Genomic DNA, 12277 nt, shown 5'->3' on the forward strand with positions numbered 1-12277 from the left:
CGAAATTACGAATTAAAATTTAGATGCAAACTGGTTTTCTCTCAGTTTCGGCATCTTTGTCTCCCCCACTCGAGTTTGCATGAATTTAGGGAAGCTAAGCAAAGTAACCCTAATACATTTTCGATTTTACGAAGAGTACATGTTAATTAAATAGTTTATACGTGAGTGCGTGGTGTTAAGGGGAAAAAGTAATGAGATACAATATTTTTTTAAGTTTCAGAAAATTTTCATTTATAAATTTAATTCAACACAGTCTAGAATTTTTTTTCATGTATTATTAATTTATTACTTCAGTTTGAAAAATAGACGAACAGCTTTTAGTGCAAATAAACTATGAGAAAGACATCGCTTTTATATGAAAGGATGAAAGTATTTCATTAATAATTTAATTTATAATATTTAATATAGGAAGTTCATTTAGGGATTTATTTCATATTAATTGTTGTAAGAAAAGTTTTGTACAATCATCTAATTATATATTACTACATTATTAAGAGTAATTACTTTTAGCACTTACTATTTGAATAATTATAAAAGTTGAGAATATAAACAAGTTAACTTTTCTACACTATCATAAAATTATTTTAGATTGTCAATCAACAAATATTTAAGAAAGTCAGGATCATGGTATGTGTTTTTTTTTTTTTTTTTGAAATGGTAGATAAAATTTATGCTAAGTGTGTTTTATCTAGGACTTTGCTCGCAAATACTTTGAAGTTATTATTTTTTAAGCAAGGAAAAGATTTTTACTGTAACTAATATATTTGTTTTGGATTTAGTAGATACATGTTAAGATTATTGTAAATAGAACTTTTTAAACCTTTTACTTTAATAAATATAAAACAAATGCATTATAAATTTAAATTTGTATATTTTCTATAAAAAAAAATTTCACTGATAATCTTAATATATGTGTTTGGGAAACATGTTAGTTAAATTTTTATTTTTTATATCCTTAAATAATCCTATTAACATATTCATTAACAAAATCTTACTTTGATTTATATCAGGCGCATTATGATATTCCAAAGATCAAAATAACTAGAGCAGTCTAGTCAAATGGTCGTGGACGTGTCCCCTCAACAGGGGTTTAGTTTAGTTTATAGAAAAGGGGAAAAAGGAAGGAACAAGATGATGATGGTGCAAAGTTGCATGTTGTGTTGTTACTCACTCCCACCAAAAAGCGAAGAACCCAATGCAACGGTCAATTGAACAGATACCCGCATGATGGGCACGTGCGGCGGCCACTAGTCACTTCCCCCACAACGGTCATATTTCACCGACATCACACAACGGTCACATGATTATATGGCATCAGCGATGGGCCGTTGGATGATGATCGTACGGTTGAGAAGGGGAGGTTGGGGTTGTTCCGTGGTGCCCGCTGTCATCATCTCTATTCCTTTTTCTTTCTCCCTCCGCCGATTCTTACATCAAATCAGGGTTTAGTGTAGGCCCAGCCACGCACTCACACCACAACACAACTCACTCACTCACTGCGACGATGATGGAGACAGCCTTGGAGTGTTGAAGACCACAACAACATGAAGCTGGTTCATGCAGGGGAGAGGACCCTATAGCATAGTGTTGTGTTAAACTATAACATTTACTATTATATAAAAGCACAACGCTTTTAAGGTTTGTGTTTTCTCTTTTAGGTAAGTGATTGATGGCGTTCTGAGAGGTGTTAGGGGGCTTTTGTTTCTGTTCTTGTTCCCTCCCCTGGCGCGGGTAATTGAGCCATGACGTTGTTGTTGAGAGTTTCCGGTGCTAATAATAATGATATGGGTTTGAATGTTTCTCAGGAGTTCAGCCATCACTACCACCACCACCACTTTGAAGGAGTATGTTTCTGTTTCCCCTCCCTTGTTTCTGTTAAAACTACTACTACTACTCGGCACTTTGCCATGACCCTTGTTTGAGTTTATCTGGAATCCGATGATCGTTTTGTGCATGTGTTAGGTTAGTTTCTTTCCAAATTCATTCTTTCATTCTTTTATTGTCATTACTTACTTACTGGGTTGGGACCATTCTTTTTTTGCATATACAGATTCATTTCTTCACATACATACCTACACACTGAATTTGTAAAGAAACACACTAGAAAGCTTGACTAAATTTGTTTGAAACATATTCATCGGATTCCTTTCTTTTTCTCTTGTTTCTCATTCTTTGGACACAAAATCTTGCTAACTAGAAACTTCATCCACTGGCATTCACTCTGCATTTCCCCTCTTGTAAAGTTTTACTACATACATGTTTGATTGTTGGGCCAGGGTCTAGCTAGTTGAGAAAACAAACACATACATAACATTTTCCTACATCCACCATATTATATATTACATACATCACTTGATCAAGCTATTTACTAGATACAAAAGAAAAAAGGGAAGGGAAAAAGAAGCAGGTACCATAGCAGAAGCAGGAAGCAGCAGCAGCAGCAGCATTGGGGAAGAGAAGGAAAACGGGGGGATTAACCAGCAACAGAAAAAGCAATAGAGGATGTTGGCTGGGTGTTCTAGTTCTACATTGTTGTCACCAAGGCATAGATTGAGGAGCGAACCATCACCACAGTTTCATCATCAAGCTTGTCATCTTCAGCTACCACCTTCCATGAGCACGCAGAGATTGGACTTGCCAGCTTGCACCTTCCCAAGGAACAACAAAGTCTCACCAAGGCCTTCTGTTGTCACCACCAACACCAACACCAACAAGCCCATTGAAGCCAAGACAAGCTCTTATTCTCTCAAGCAGCACATTAGGCTTCCGCCATTGGCAACCACACCACAAGTTATCACATCTGCACCACCTTCACCCTTCCTTGAAGCCAAAGAAGAGCCCTTCTGGGACAACAACAACAACAACAACAACAACAGGAGCTTGAAGAAGAGGCCAGTGGATAATGACGACTCTTTTGACAGCAGAGCCAAGAGGAAGAAGGGTAGCAACAGCAACAGCAACAGCACCAGCGACAATGGCGATTCTTCCGATGATTTTATGGAAGAAGAAGGAACAGGAGAGGGTCTGAGTTTATCTGCAAACTTCTGGTTACAGCCATCTTCACTTCCTCCATTCTCTCTAACATGTTCAGGGGAGGAAGAGAGGGTGTGCTTTGTTCCAAGCGAGGTGGTTTCCGCCCCTTGGGTGGAATCCGCAATAACAAAGATAACAAACCATGGCGAGAAGGAAGGCGAGGGTGGTGGCAGCCGCTTCCCTCCGCCACAACCCTCAGCCTCCTCCAACACCTCATCAGAGAGCCAAGGTTTAAGCCTCAGGCTGAACGAGAATCCTGAAGTCGGAAACGGTTCAGGTAACCCTTACCATAACCACCACCATGAAGAAACCACCGCGGAGGAAGACGAAGATATCCAAGAGGAGCACCGTGGATTCGAGCTTGTTAGTTTACTAACCGCATGCGTTGAAGCCATTGGAACAAAGAACATCGCCGCAATCAACCATTTCATAGCGAAATTAGGAGATCTTGCTTCACCAAGAGGAACAAGTTCAATGAGCCGAATCTGTTCTTACTTCACAGAAGCCCTAGCCATAAGAGTGACGAGGCTATGGCCTCACATTTTCCACATCACCATCCCTCGGGAGCTCGATCGTGTTGTGGAAGACGAAAACGGCACCGCATTGAGGCTCTTGAACCAAATCACACCGATCCCTAAGTTCCTTCACTTCACATCCAACGAGATGCTGCTGAGAGCCTTCGAAGGCAAAGACAGAGTCCACATCATAGATTTCGACATCAAGCAAGGTCTTCAATGGCCGAGCTTGTTCCAGAGCTTGGCTTCCAGATCGAACCCTCCCAGCCACGTCAGAATCACCGGCATCGGCGAATCCAAGCAAGATCTGAACGAAACAGGTGACAGGCTCGCCGGTTTCGCGGAGGCGCTGAACCTTCCGTTCGAATTCCATGGAGTGGTGGACAGGCTGGAAGACGTGAGGCTGTGGATGCTTCACGTGAAGGAGAACGAAACGGTTGCGGTGAACTGTGTGTTCCAGCTTCACAAGACTCTGTACGACGTAAACGGCGGAGCGTTGAGAGATTTTTTGGGACTGATACGAAGCACGAACCCCGCAATGGTGGTTGTGGCGGAGCAAGAAGCAGAGCACAACGATATGAGGTTGGAGGCTAGGGTTTGCAACTCGTTGAAATACTACTCAGCGTTGTTTGACTCGGTTGAGCACTGTCTTGAAGGGGATAGCAGTGCGAGGAGGAAGATAGAGGAGATGTTTGGAAGGGAGATTAGGAACATTGTGGCTTGTGAGGGGAGTGATAGGTTGGAGAGGCATGAGGGTTTTGGGAAGTGGAGGAAGATGATGGTGGAGCAAGGAGGGTTCAGGTGCTTGGGTGTTACTGAGAGAGAAAGGGTTCAGAGCCAGTTGCTGATGAAGATGTACCCTTGTGACAGTTACAGTGTTAGGAATCATTCAAGTGAGGCTCTCAGTCTTTGTTGGATGGACATTCCTTTGTTCACTGTTTCAGCTTGGGCACCTCTTGATGCTGCAGGAACCTCTTCATCTGTTTCTCAGCCAATTTGATTTCATTTCTTTGTTTCTATACACACAAAGGGAAGGTAACATTCTTTAATTTCTCTAGGTAGGGGGATCAAACACCAAACAAATTTGTTATTATTATTATTCTTTCATTCTTTGTTGCAGATAACATTTCTTTCTTTCATTAATTAGATTTATCATTTCTCATTCAATTATTTTTATAGTCCAATTCTTTGTATGTTTCTGGAGTTGATCATGATTCCAAGTTTTATTCATTTTATATGTGAAAAAGTGAATCCCATTGATCTGTGTCAGCTTCAGGTGTGTCTAACTCTAGCTTCTATATTTCTGCTGTTTCATTTCATATGCTAAATATTGTAATAAAGTTCATGACAGGTCATTTTACTTAAATATCAATATCAATCCAATAAAATCATATAATTGCAAGCATTTAATGTAATGAAGAAAATCAAAATCATGCTAGCAACAAGTTGGTGAAAGTGACAATTCGATTCAAGGCAGGAAAATGACGAATCCATACGAGTGTCCTTCCGTGTTCTTCCTCACCATATCTTTCTTGTTATCAACTTATCATCACTCATTCCGATGCGGTAGAAGTTGTAGTGCTTATGATAAGATGGATCGATGATTAACATTAACGAGCAAGTTGAGGAGTGAGGAGGGAGGGGTTTATGTGAAAGTCTTCAAGATATTTTGATATAACGATGATGCACCGTTCTAATCATTAAATGTAGGGTGTCGGGTAGGGCCGGCTTTACTCTGGTCGGATACTTTGTTTTGATTTTATTTATTTTGTAGATCCTTATTCCTTATTCAACATTTAAATACAACGAAATCTAATAATATTCGGATTAAACTTATTTCGGGTCTACATAAAGTAAAGTAAACATCGGGTATGAGTTTAAAAACGAAGGATTGAGCATTTGAGCTTGAATATATTTGTCATCTGTGGTCGTCTGTGGAGAAGTGGCTGTGAGAAACAAGAAAAAGCAAAATCAAAACTTATACAATATCTTAATCAAACAAATGAACAAAGAAACTAAACAAAAATACTCTCTCAAATCTCAACTTGATTTGCCTAAAATGCTAATACAGATTTTAGAATAAGGGCAAGTTATTCAAATAAAATGGTTACAAATTTATATTATCAGATTGCAATTTTTTTAAACTGAATATATAATTATTGCAACTTTTATACATCTATGTAACTTTTAGATTAATATAAACTGCTATAGTAGCCACAGTTTACATTTAAAATGGTGCATACAAAAATTGTAACTTTTATACATCTATGTAACTTTTAGATTAATATAAACTGCTATTAGTAGCCATAGTTTACATTTAAAATGGTGCATACAAAAACTGCTATTTGTGTGAGATTTAAAAATTTTGCGTAATTCATAGGAGACTCTATCACGTGGAGCTGGTTTCTCTCTCTGTATATATATAAGTGCAAAGGTAATTGGAAAAGAGTAGAGATATTTAGAGATTCAATTAATGGAACATAAATTAAAATACTATTTTTGATAATTTAAGGTAAAAAGAAGATTTATTAAATAGATAAAAATTGTATTAAATGCAAATAAATGATTAATGTGCATCGTTAATATTTCAATTCGATCTGTACTAAAATATAAATAAATATAATTTAAATTATAAAACTTTTAAAATTTAAAAAATAAAACCAAATATACTATATGAGTATACTATATTAATAAATATTGTCTATTTAAATTTAATTTTTAAACAAATAAAATTTAAATTATAAAACTTTTAAAATTTAAAAAATCAAAATACTAAACTTGTTGTATGAGTAAAAAAATGAATATTAAAGGATAAAGCAATGTATGCTTTATTATGGGAAGTGGATGTTTTTCAATAAAAAAAAATTAGATGATATCAATTGTAATCTCTCATTTTTTATTATTCTCTTTTTTATATTTAATTTTAATCCTACTTATAAAGTTAATGATAAAAAAATTACATTTTATTTTTTTAAATATTAAAAAAACTAAAAAAAAAATTATTCCTTTTATTGCATATGCTAGTCAATTTAGATAGACTCCTATACGCGGCTGAAGTAGTTGCCAAGATGACTCGGATCCACATCACTTTTTTGTTTCTACTGATTTAACCAAAGCTATTCAATTATTGGTCTAGCACCATGAATGAAAACGTGAAGATGAAAACCAAACCTCACCATGAATTTTATTCCTTTTTTAAATACTAAGTACATGTCCGTCCACCGTAGTTGATAAATATGAGAGTGGCCTCATTGTCTCCACCTCAGCACAGTCATATGTAATTAATATGTTCATTATCTTTTATTCTTTTCTAACAAGATGGCCCCGTTGTTGCCATACAAGGCACATAGATTTTTTAAAAAATAATTTTCCTAAAAAAAATTATGGCATGGAATATGGATTGTGTGGATGCTACTTGAGTACTTGATTAACAACAAATGGCAATGCTTGTGTTGATTCTGAAATATATTAAAAAAACCTCCCTCGTACGATTTAAAAAGAATAAAAAATGATAATATCACACTCTTGTTTTTTATAATATTAATATACACATATTTTTTTATAAAATATATTTATATCAATTTATGGAAAGAATAATGTTATCAAATAACAATATTCATTTTTAATATGATAATCTATTAATCTTAATAGACCGATCATTTTCATTTAGAAAAGAGAGTAAAGTAACAATAAAATTTTTGAAAATTTTAGCTTTTAGTTGGGTAAATAGTTTAATTAAATTTTTTTAAAAAAATAGCTCAAATAATAAATATCTATATTAAAACTAGTTTATATAAGTTATTTTATATTTAGATTTTTAGTTCTAAAAGTACTTATTTTAAAAAAATAATATAATAAAAAAATTTATTATAAGAGAAATTATTTTTTTAACTTTTCTATAAATTTTTAAATAACTTCTTATAAAGTTGTAATTTAGTTTTAAAAATTGCATAAGATATTAATACCATTACTTTTTATAAGTCAAAAATTTAAAAAAATTATTTTTAAAATTTTTTAAATTGACCTTTAATTAATTTTTGAAAAAAATTATTTAAATTTTGCACAATAATAAACAGTTGACATATATGTCTTTTTATTAGTGAATAGTACAAAATAAAATAAAATAATTCCTGTAAATAAACAAAAATATTTGCACTTAACAACATCATGAATATTTCTAATCTTTTATGAGGGTAAATAAATCGGCACGTTAAGTTTTCATTGATAAAAAATAAGTTATTTTTATTAATATAATAATATATGATTAATTAATTATATAAATTTTTTACACTCATGAGATGTAAAAATTAAATTCTACACTTAATTATGTATAACCATAACAAATGTAGCTATTTTTATATTTATTAAAAAAATGAAATTAAATGATGGTGTAAAATAATACAATAAAATTATAATCTCGCTAAAATGTGTATATAAATCCATAATATAATACTATACTAATAGTGTGATGAGTTGAGTTGAGCGTAATGTTAGTATGTTACACGATTATTATTTTTAGTTAATAATAATTTATATTAATAAAATAATAAAAAAATTAAAATTATTTATCGTAAAATTTTAAATTTAAATTTTTTAAATTTTAAATTTATATTTTAAAAAATAAAATATAATTTTTTATTTTTAAATAATTTTTTTATATTTATTTTTAATTTTATCTATAAAATAAATAATAAAAAATTATAAATTATTTTTTAGAGTAAAATTCAAATTTTAAAGAATGAAAATACGAAATTTTTGGCTGAGCAGATGATGTTGTTATCCATCCAAATCAGAAACCGCTGGCTGTCCCAACAAACAAACAAAATAAACAAAATCCCAAAACAGAAAAAGGAGGTACATACAACTCGTACGCCTCCGTGTCTGAACTGTACAGTATATCATTCATTCCAAAATCATTTCGGTCGCCACTTTCCTCTTCTTCTGAGTTACAGTGCTCTCTCCACTCCATGGGTATCCTGTTCTCCTCGACTTACGCGCGAAAAGCACCGCCTTCGAGTCCTACTTTGGCGGATCTACCAGAGAGTTGCGTCGCTTCCATCATTGGATACATGGATCCTCCCCAGATTTGCAAGCTCGCTATGTTGAATCGCACTTTTCGCGCCGCTTCATCTGCTGATTTTGTTTGGGAATCCAAGCTCCCCCCAAACTACCATGTTCTTATCGCTGAAATCTTCGATCAAACTTTTCAAAACAATCACAGCAAAAGAGCAATCTATGCCAACCTCTGTCGCCTCAATTCGCTTGACGAAGGCAACAAGGTAAATAATAATAACGATAATAATTTTAATTATCTGATCTCCTTTTAACGAATACCTTAATTATGATTTGTTTAAGAGCTTGCTTGCTTGCTTAGCTTTTTTTGGAAAATTGAAAAGGGGTTGATGATTTCTGATGTGTTTGTTTGTTGCAGAAAGTTTGGTTGGATAGAAGCACGGGTAAGCTATGTATGTGCATATCTTCCAAGGGGCTATCTATAACGGGGGTTGATGATCGAAGATATTGGAATCGTATCCCAACCGAAGAATCTAGGTCAGGTTCTAAATTGATATTTATATTCTTAGTAATAAATTTTCTGGCACTGTGAGCACTTCTCTTTCTTTTCATCTGAGTTGGTAGTTTTTAGGTGGATTATTAATTTATTATTTCATAATTATTGGTTTGTTGATAAATTTGTATTTTGAATACTTCAATGAGGGGAGATAAGGGCTAGAGTAAAGGAAAGAAGTAATTGAGTGTTAGAGATACCTAAACTGGAGAAACACGGGGAGAATTAGGGAGAAAAATAAGTTTAGGAACAATAATTTCATTTCTATATATAAGTTTAATTCTGCAAAACATGATGCACAACAAATGTTGATTAACCAGCAGTGTAAATCACATACTTAATCATAGCGGTTAAAGAAAAACTAAATAACCCAATGGGAAATGACAAACCCATAATCCTGTTATGAAATGGGAATGAGTCAAGGAACAGACTTGTGTGTGAATGAAGATTTTGTGATTTTTTCCTCTTCAAATATTTTTACTTTTGTTTATTCTGGTTTCATTTTATATAATCAAGCGTAAAATAGTCTAAGTGTGGTTTTAGGTTGAGAATTAAGGTTTCTGGACATACTTGACTGAATTATTAATTGTGATGTTCTTAAAGTAAAATATTTATTGCATAGTAAATTAAATGTTTGATACACAAACAATGAATGTCACACTATGGTCTGTTTAATAGTCATATTGAATTATTAACCTTTATATCGTGTTAGCAATGGATAAGCATGTAAACAGAAAAATCTGCATGCAGTCTATAGTGTGCCTCTCTTCCTCTAAGCACATACAGACAGCTAGTATCATGCATAAGATTTTGGAACTTGAATGTGATTCTTCTTAACCCCCCCCCCCCCCCCCCCCCTTCTTTTTCCTCTCTTTTCCTATTGTTTTTTCTTTCTAATTTTTCTTTTCTTTCTTTTTGTTTTCTCTCCTTTTCTGATGATGCAAAATACTATTCAACTAGTTTGATTGTCAAAATTATAAGTCTATTCATTCTAAGGGTGCTTTGGAACTAAACATGAATCATCTCCATTGTTTGCGTTTGCAGATTCCATGCTGTTGCATACCTCCAGCAAACCTGGTGGTTTGAAGTCATTGGGGAAGTTGACTTTCCCTTTCCTGCCGGGACATATAGCCTATTCTTTAGAATCCATTTGGGGCGAGCTGGCAAGAGGTTCGGTCGACGAGTCTGCAACACCGAGCATGTTCATGGGTGGGACAAAAAGCCCGTTCGGTTCCAGCTATGGACTTCAGATGGGCAGTATGGTTCATCCCAATGTTTCCTGAAAGAACCTGCCAAATGGAGTTTTTATCATGCTGGCGATTTTACAGTTGTCAATGGCAATGTATCAACAAAAATTAAATTCTCTATGACTCAAATTGATTGCACACACACTAAAGGTGGTCTATGTTTAGATTCTGTGCTCATATACCCAAGTGAATTCAGAAAGGTAAAAGCATTTTTGAATCACTCCTTAGCTTCATAGATGTAGTGTGCATCTAATAATATATAGTGCTTAGTGCGGCGTCAGGGAGAGTAGAGAATCGAGTTTTTATATGGTTCTTTGAGTATTAGACTTTTGTAGGAGCTGGGAGGTGATGTATATAGGTGTGTAGTTTGTCAGTTTGAAGGATGGTTCTTTTATTCATACCTCCGAACGGTACACTTAAGAATAGTTTGCGTAGAGATCTGGGGTGGAATGGAGATTTGAACTGGGCTCATATTTTTGGCTTGACCGTCTGGTTGCTCCTATTTCCAACTCTGTAAGGCTTAGCAAGTTGAGACAGTACGCGGACCTCTCTCACCCAAGTGAGTTGGATGTATTGGTGTAGAAGTACATTGCTCTAGGTTGGTTCATTTAGCAGCTTCTGTTTGTTGCATTGCGCAGCCTCTCGGGAATGGACTGTGTTTCAACAATGGTACTCGGTAATTTTGTTTACAATGTAGTTTGGGAGAGTGGTTTGATAGGATTAAGTTGCCCAGTTGTGGTGGTATTCAGAATCTCCTTCAATGGAGTTGGTCGTGTGTTGCAGATCAAGACCTACATCAAGGGTATTCTTGTTGCGGATAGGCTTTTCAATTATGATCCGCCAAAAAGATGTTGCTGGATTTTTCTTCAACATGTAATGGCTAAACGTTCTTGTTTAGGGGTCTGTTCTTGTTTAGGGGTCTGTTGTCAGTTACTAAACTTATAAACAAAACCAATATTGTGTTATTTGTGGCAGATTGAACTAGTCGTTCGTTTGAATGTTTTAATGACGTTGACTCATCTTACATATTCTTATATTATTAATGGGACCCAAGTCCTAAGAAAACTAATATTGTGCTATTGTGGCAGAATGAATGAGTCGTTAGTTTGAATGTTTTCATGACATTCTTTTATCTTATCTTACATATTCTTATCTCTTATGAGAAATGACACACTGATTTTTTAATAAAAAACTCTTCTAGAAAGCAACTCTTTTCTCTCTCTCTTTTTTCCTTTCTTCAAATATATCAAACCAAAAAGATAATACTGTGTGTAATTAACATGGAACAGAAAATTAATTAAATCCAATTTGTCCAGTTTGAATTTGCTTGGTTTATTCAAATAACTCTAGGCACTTATTATCAAAAACCTATAGAAGATCGGTAATTCTGATAATTGAATTAATATTTTAATTTGGCCCTTGAAATTTAAGATCAAATTTAAATTGATTTTTAAAATTATAATTGACTTAATTTGAATCTTGAAATTCATAATAGTAATTTGTATTAGTTTTTGAACTAATTTCTGTGAATGACATTGATTTTGCATATTAATTTGTCAAGATTTGGGCTCTCGCCTAAGTTTCATATGATTAAGATCTACTAGATCTTCTATAAATTTGATGAAATTTCAACATCTTCACGAAGACGATAATAACAAATTCAATTTAAAAATTTTAAAACTCAGGAGCAGCAATCAAGTTTCTAAACTCGATCACATAAAACTTGAGCAAGAAATTCAAATAGTAGCAAGTTAATGTATCAAATCAATACGTCGTTAATGAAAATCAGTTCAAAAGCTAAAATTTTAAGAGTCAAATTGAATTCCACCACAAATTTAAGAGTCAAATTGAGTATTAAGTCTTGATTATCATTTTATAAAAATCATTTATAATTACTCTCCTAACCAAAACATTAT

General features: G+C 33.9%; 2 protein-coding genes across 2 annotated transcripts; both read left to right on the top strand.

Moving 5' to 3' along the window:
- The first annotated feature begins 1305 nt into the window (after window positions 1-1305).
- Window positions 1306-4743, top strand: LOC130979011 (scarecrow-like protein 28). Its single transcript, XM_057902352.1, has 2 exons — window positions 1306-1658; window positions 1806-4743. Exon 2 carries the CDS (start codon window positions 2503-2505, stop codon window positions 4546-4548), a length of 2046 nt encoding a protein of 681 aa, XP_057758335.1. The 5' UTR covers window positions 1306-1658; window positions 1806-2502; the 3' UTR covers window positions 4549-4743.
- A 3664-nt stretch (window positions 4744-8407) lies between these two features.
- On the top strand, window positions 8408-11367 carry LOC130982430 (F-box protein PP2-A12-like). Its single transcript, XM_057906437.1, has 3 exons — window positions 8408-8827; window positions 8980-9098; window positions 10159-11367. Exons 1-3 carry the CDS (start codon window positions 8516-8518, stop codon window positions 10595-10597), a joined length of 870 nt encoding a protein of 289 aa, XP_057762420.1. The 5' UTR covers window positions 8408-8515; the 3' UTR covers window positions 10598-11367.
- The last annotated feature ends 910 nt before the right edge of the window (window positions 11368-12277 follow it).

Source organism: Arachis stenosperma, chromosome 5, assembly GCF_014773155.1.
Source record: "Arachis stenosperma cultivar V10309 chromosome 5, arast.V10309.gnm1.PFL2, whole genome shotgun sequence".
Taxonomy (NCBI): domain Eukaryota; kingdom Viridiplantae; phylum Streptophyta; class Magnoliopsida; order Fabales; family Fabaceae; genus Arachis; species Arachis stenosperma.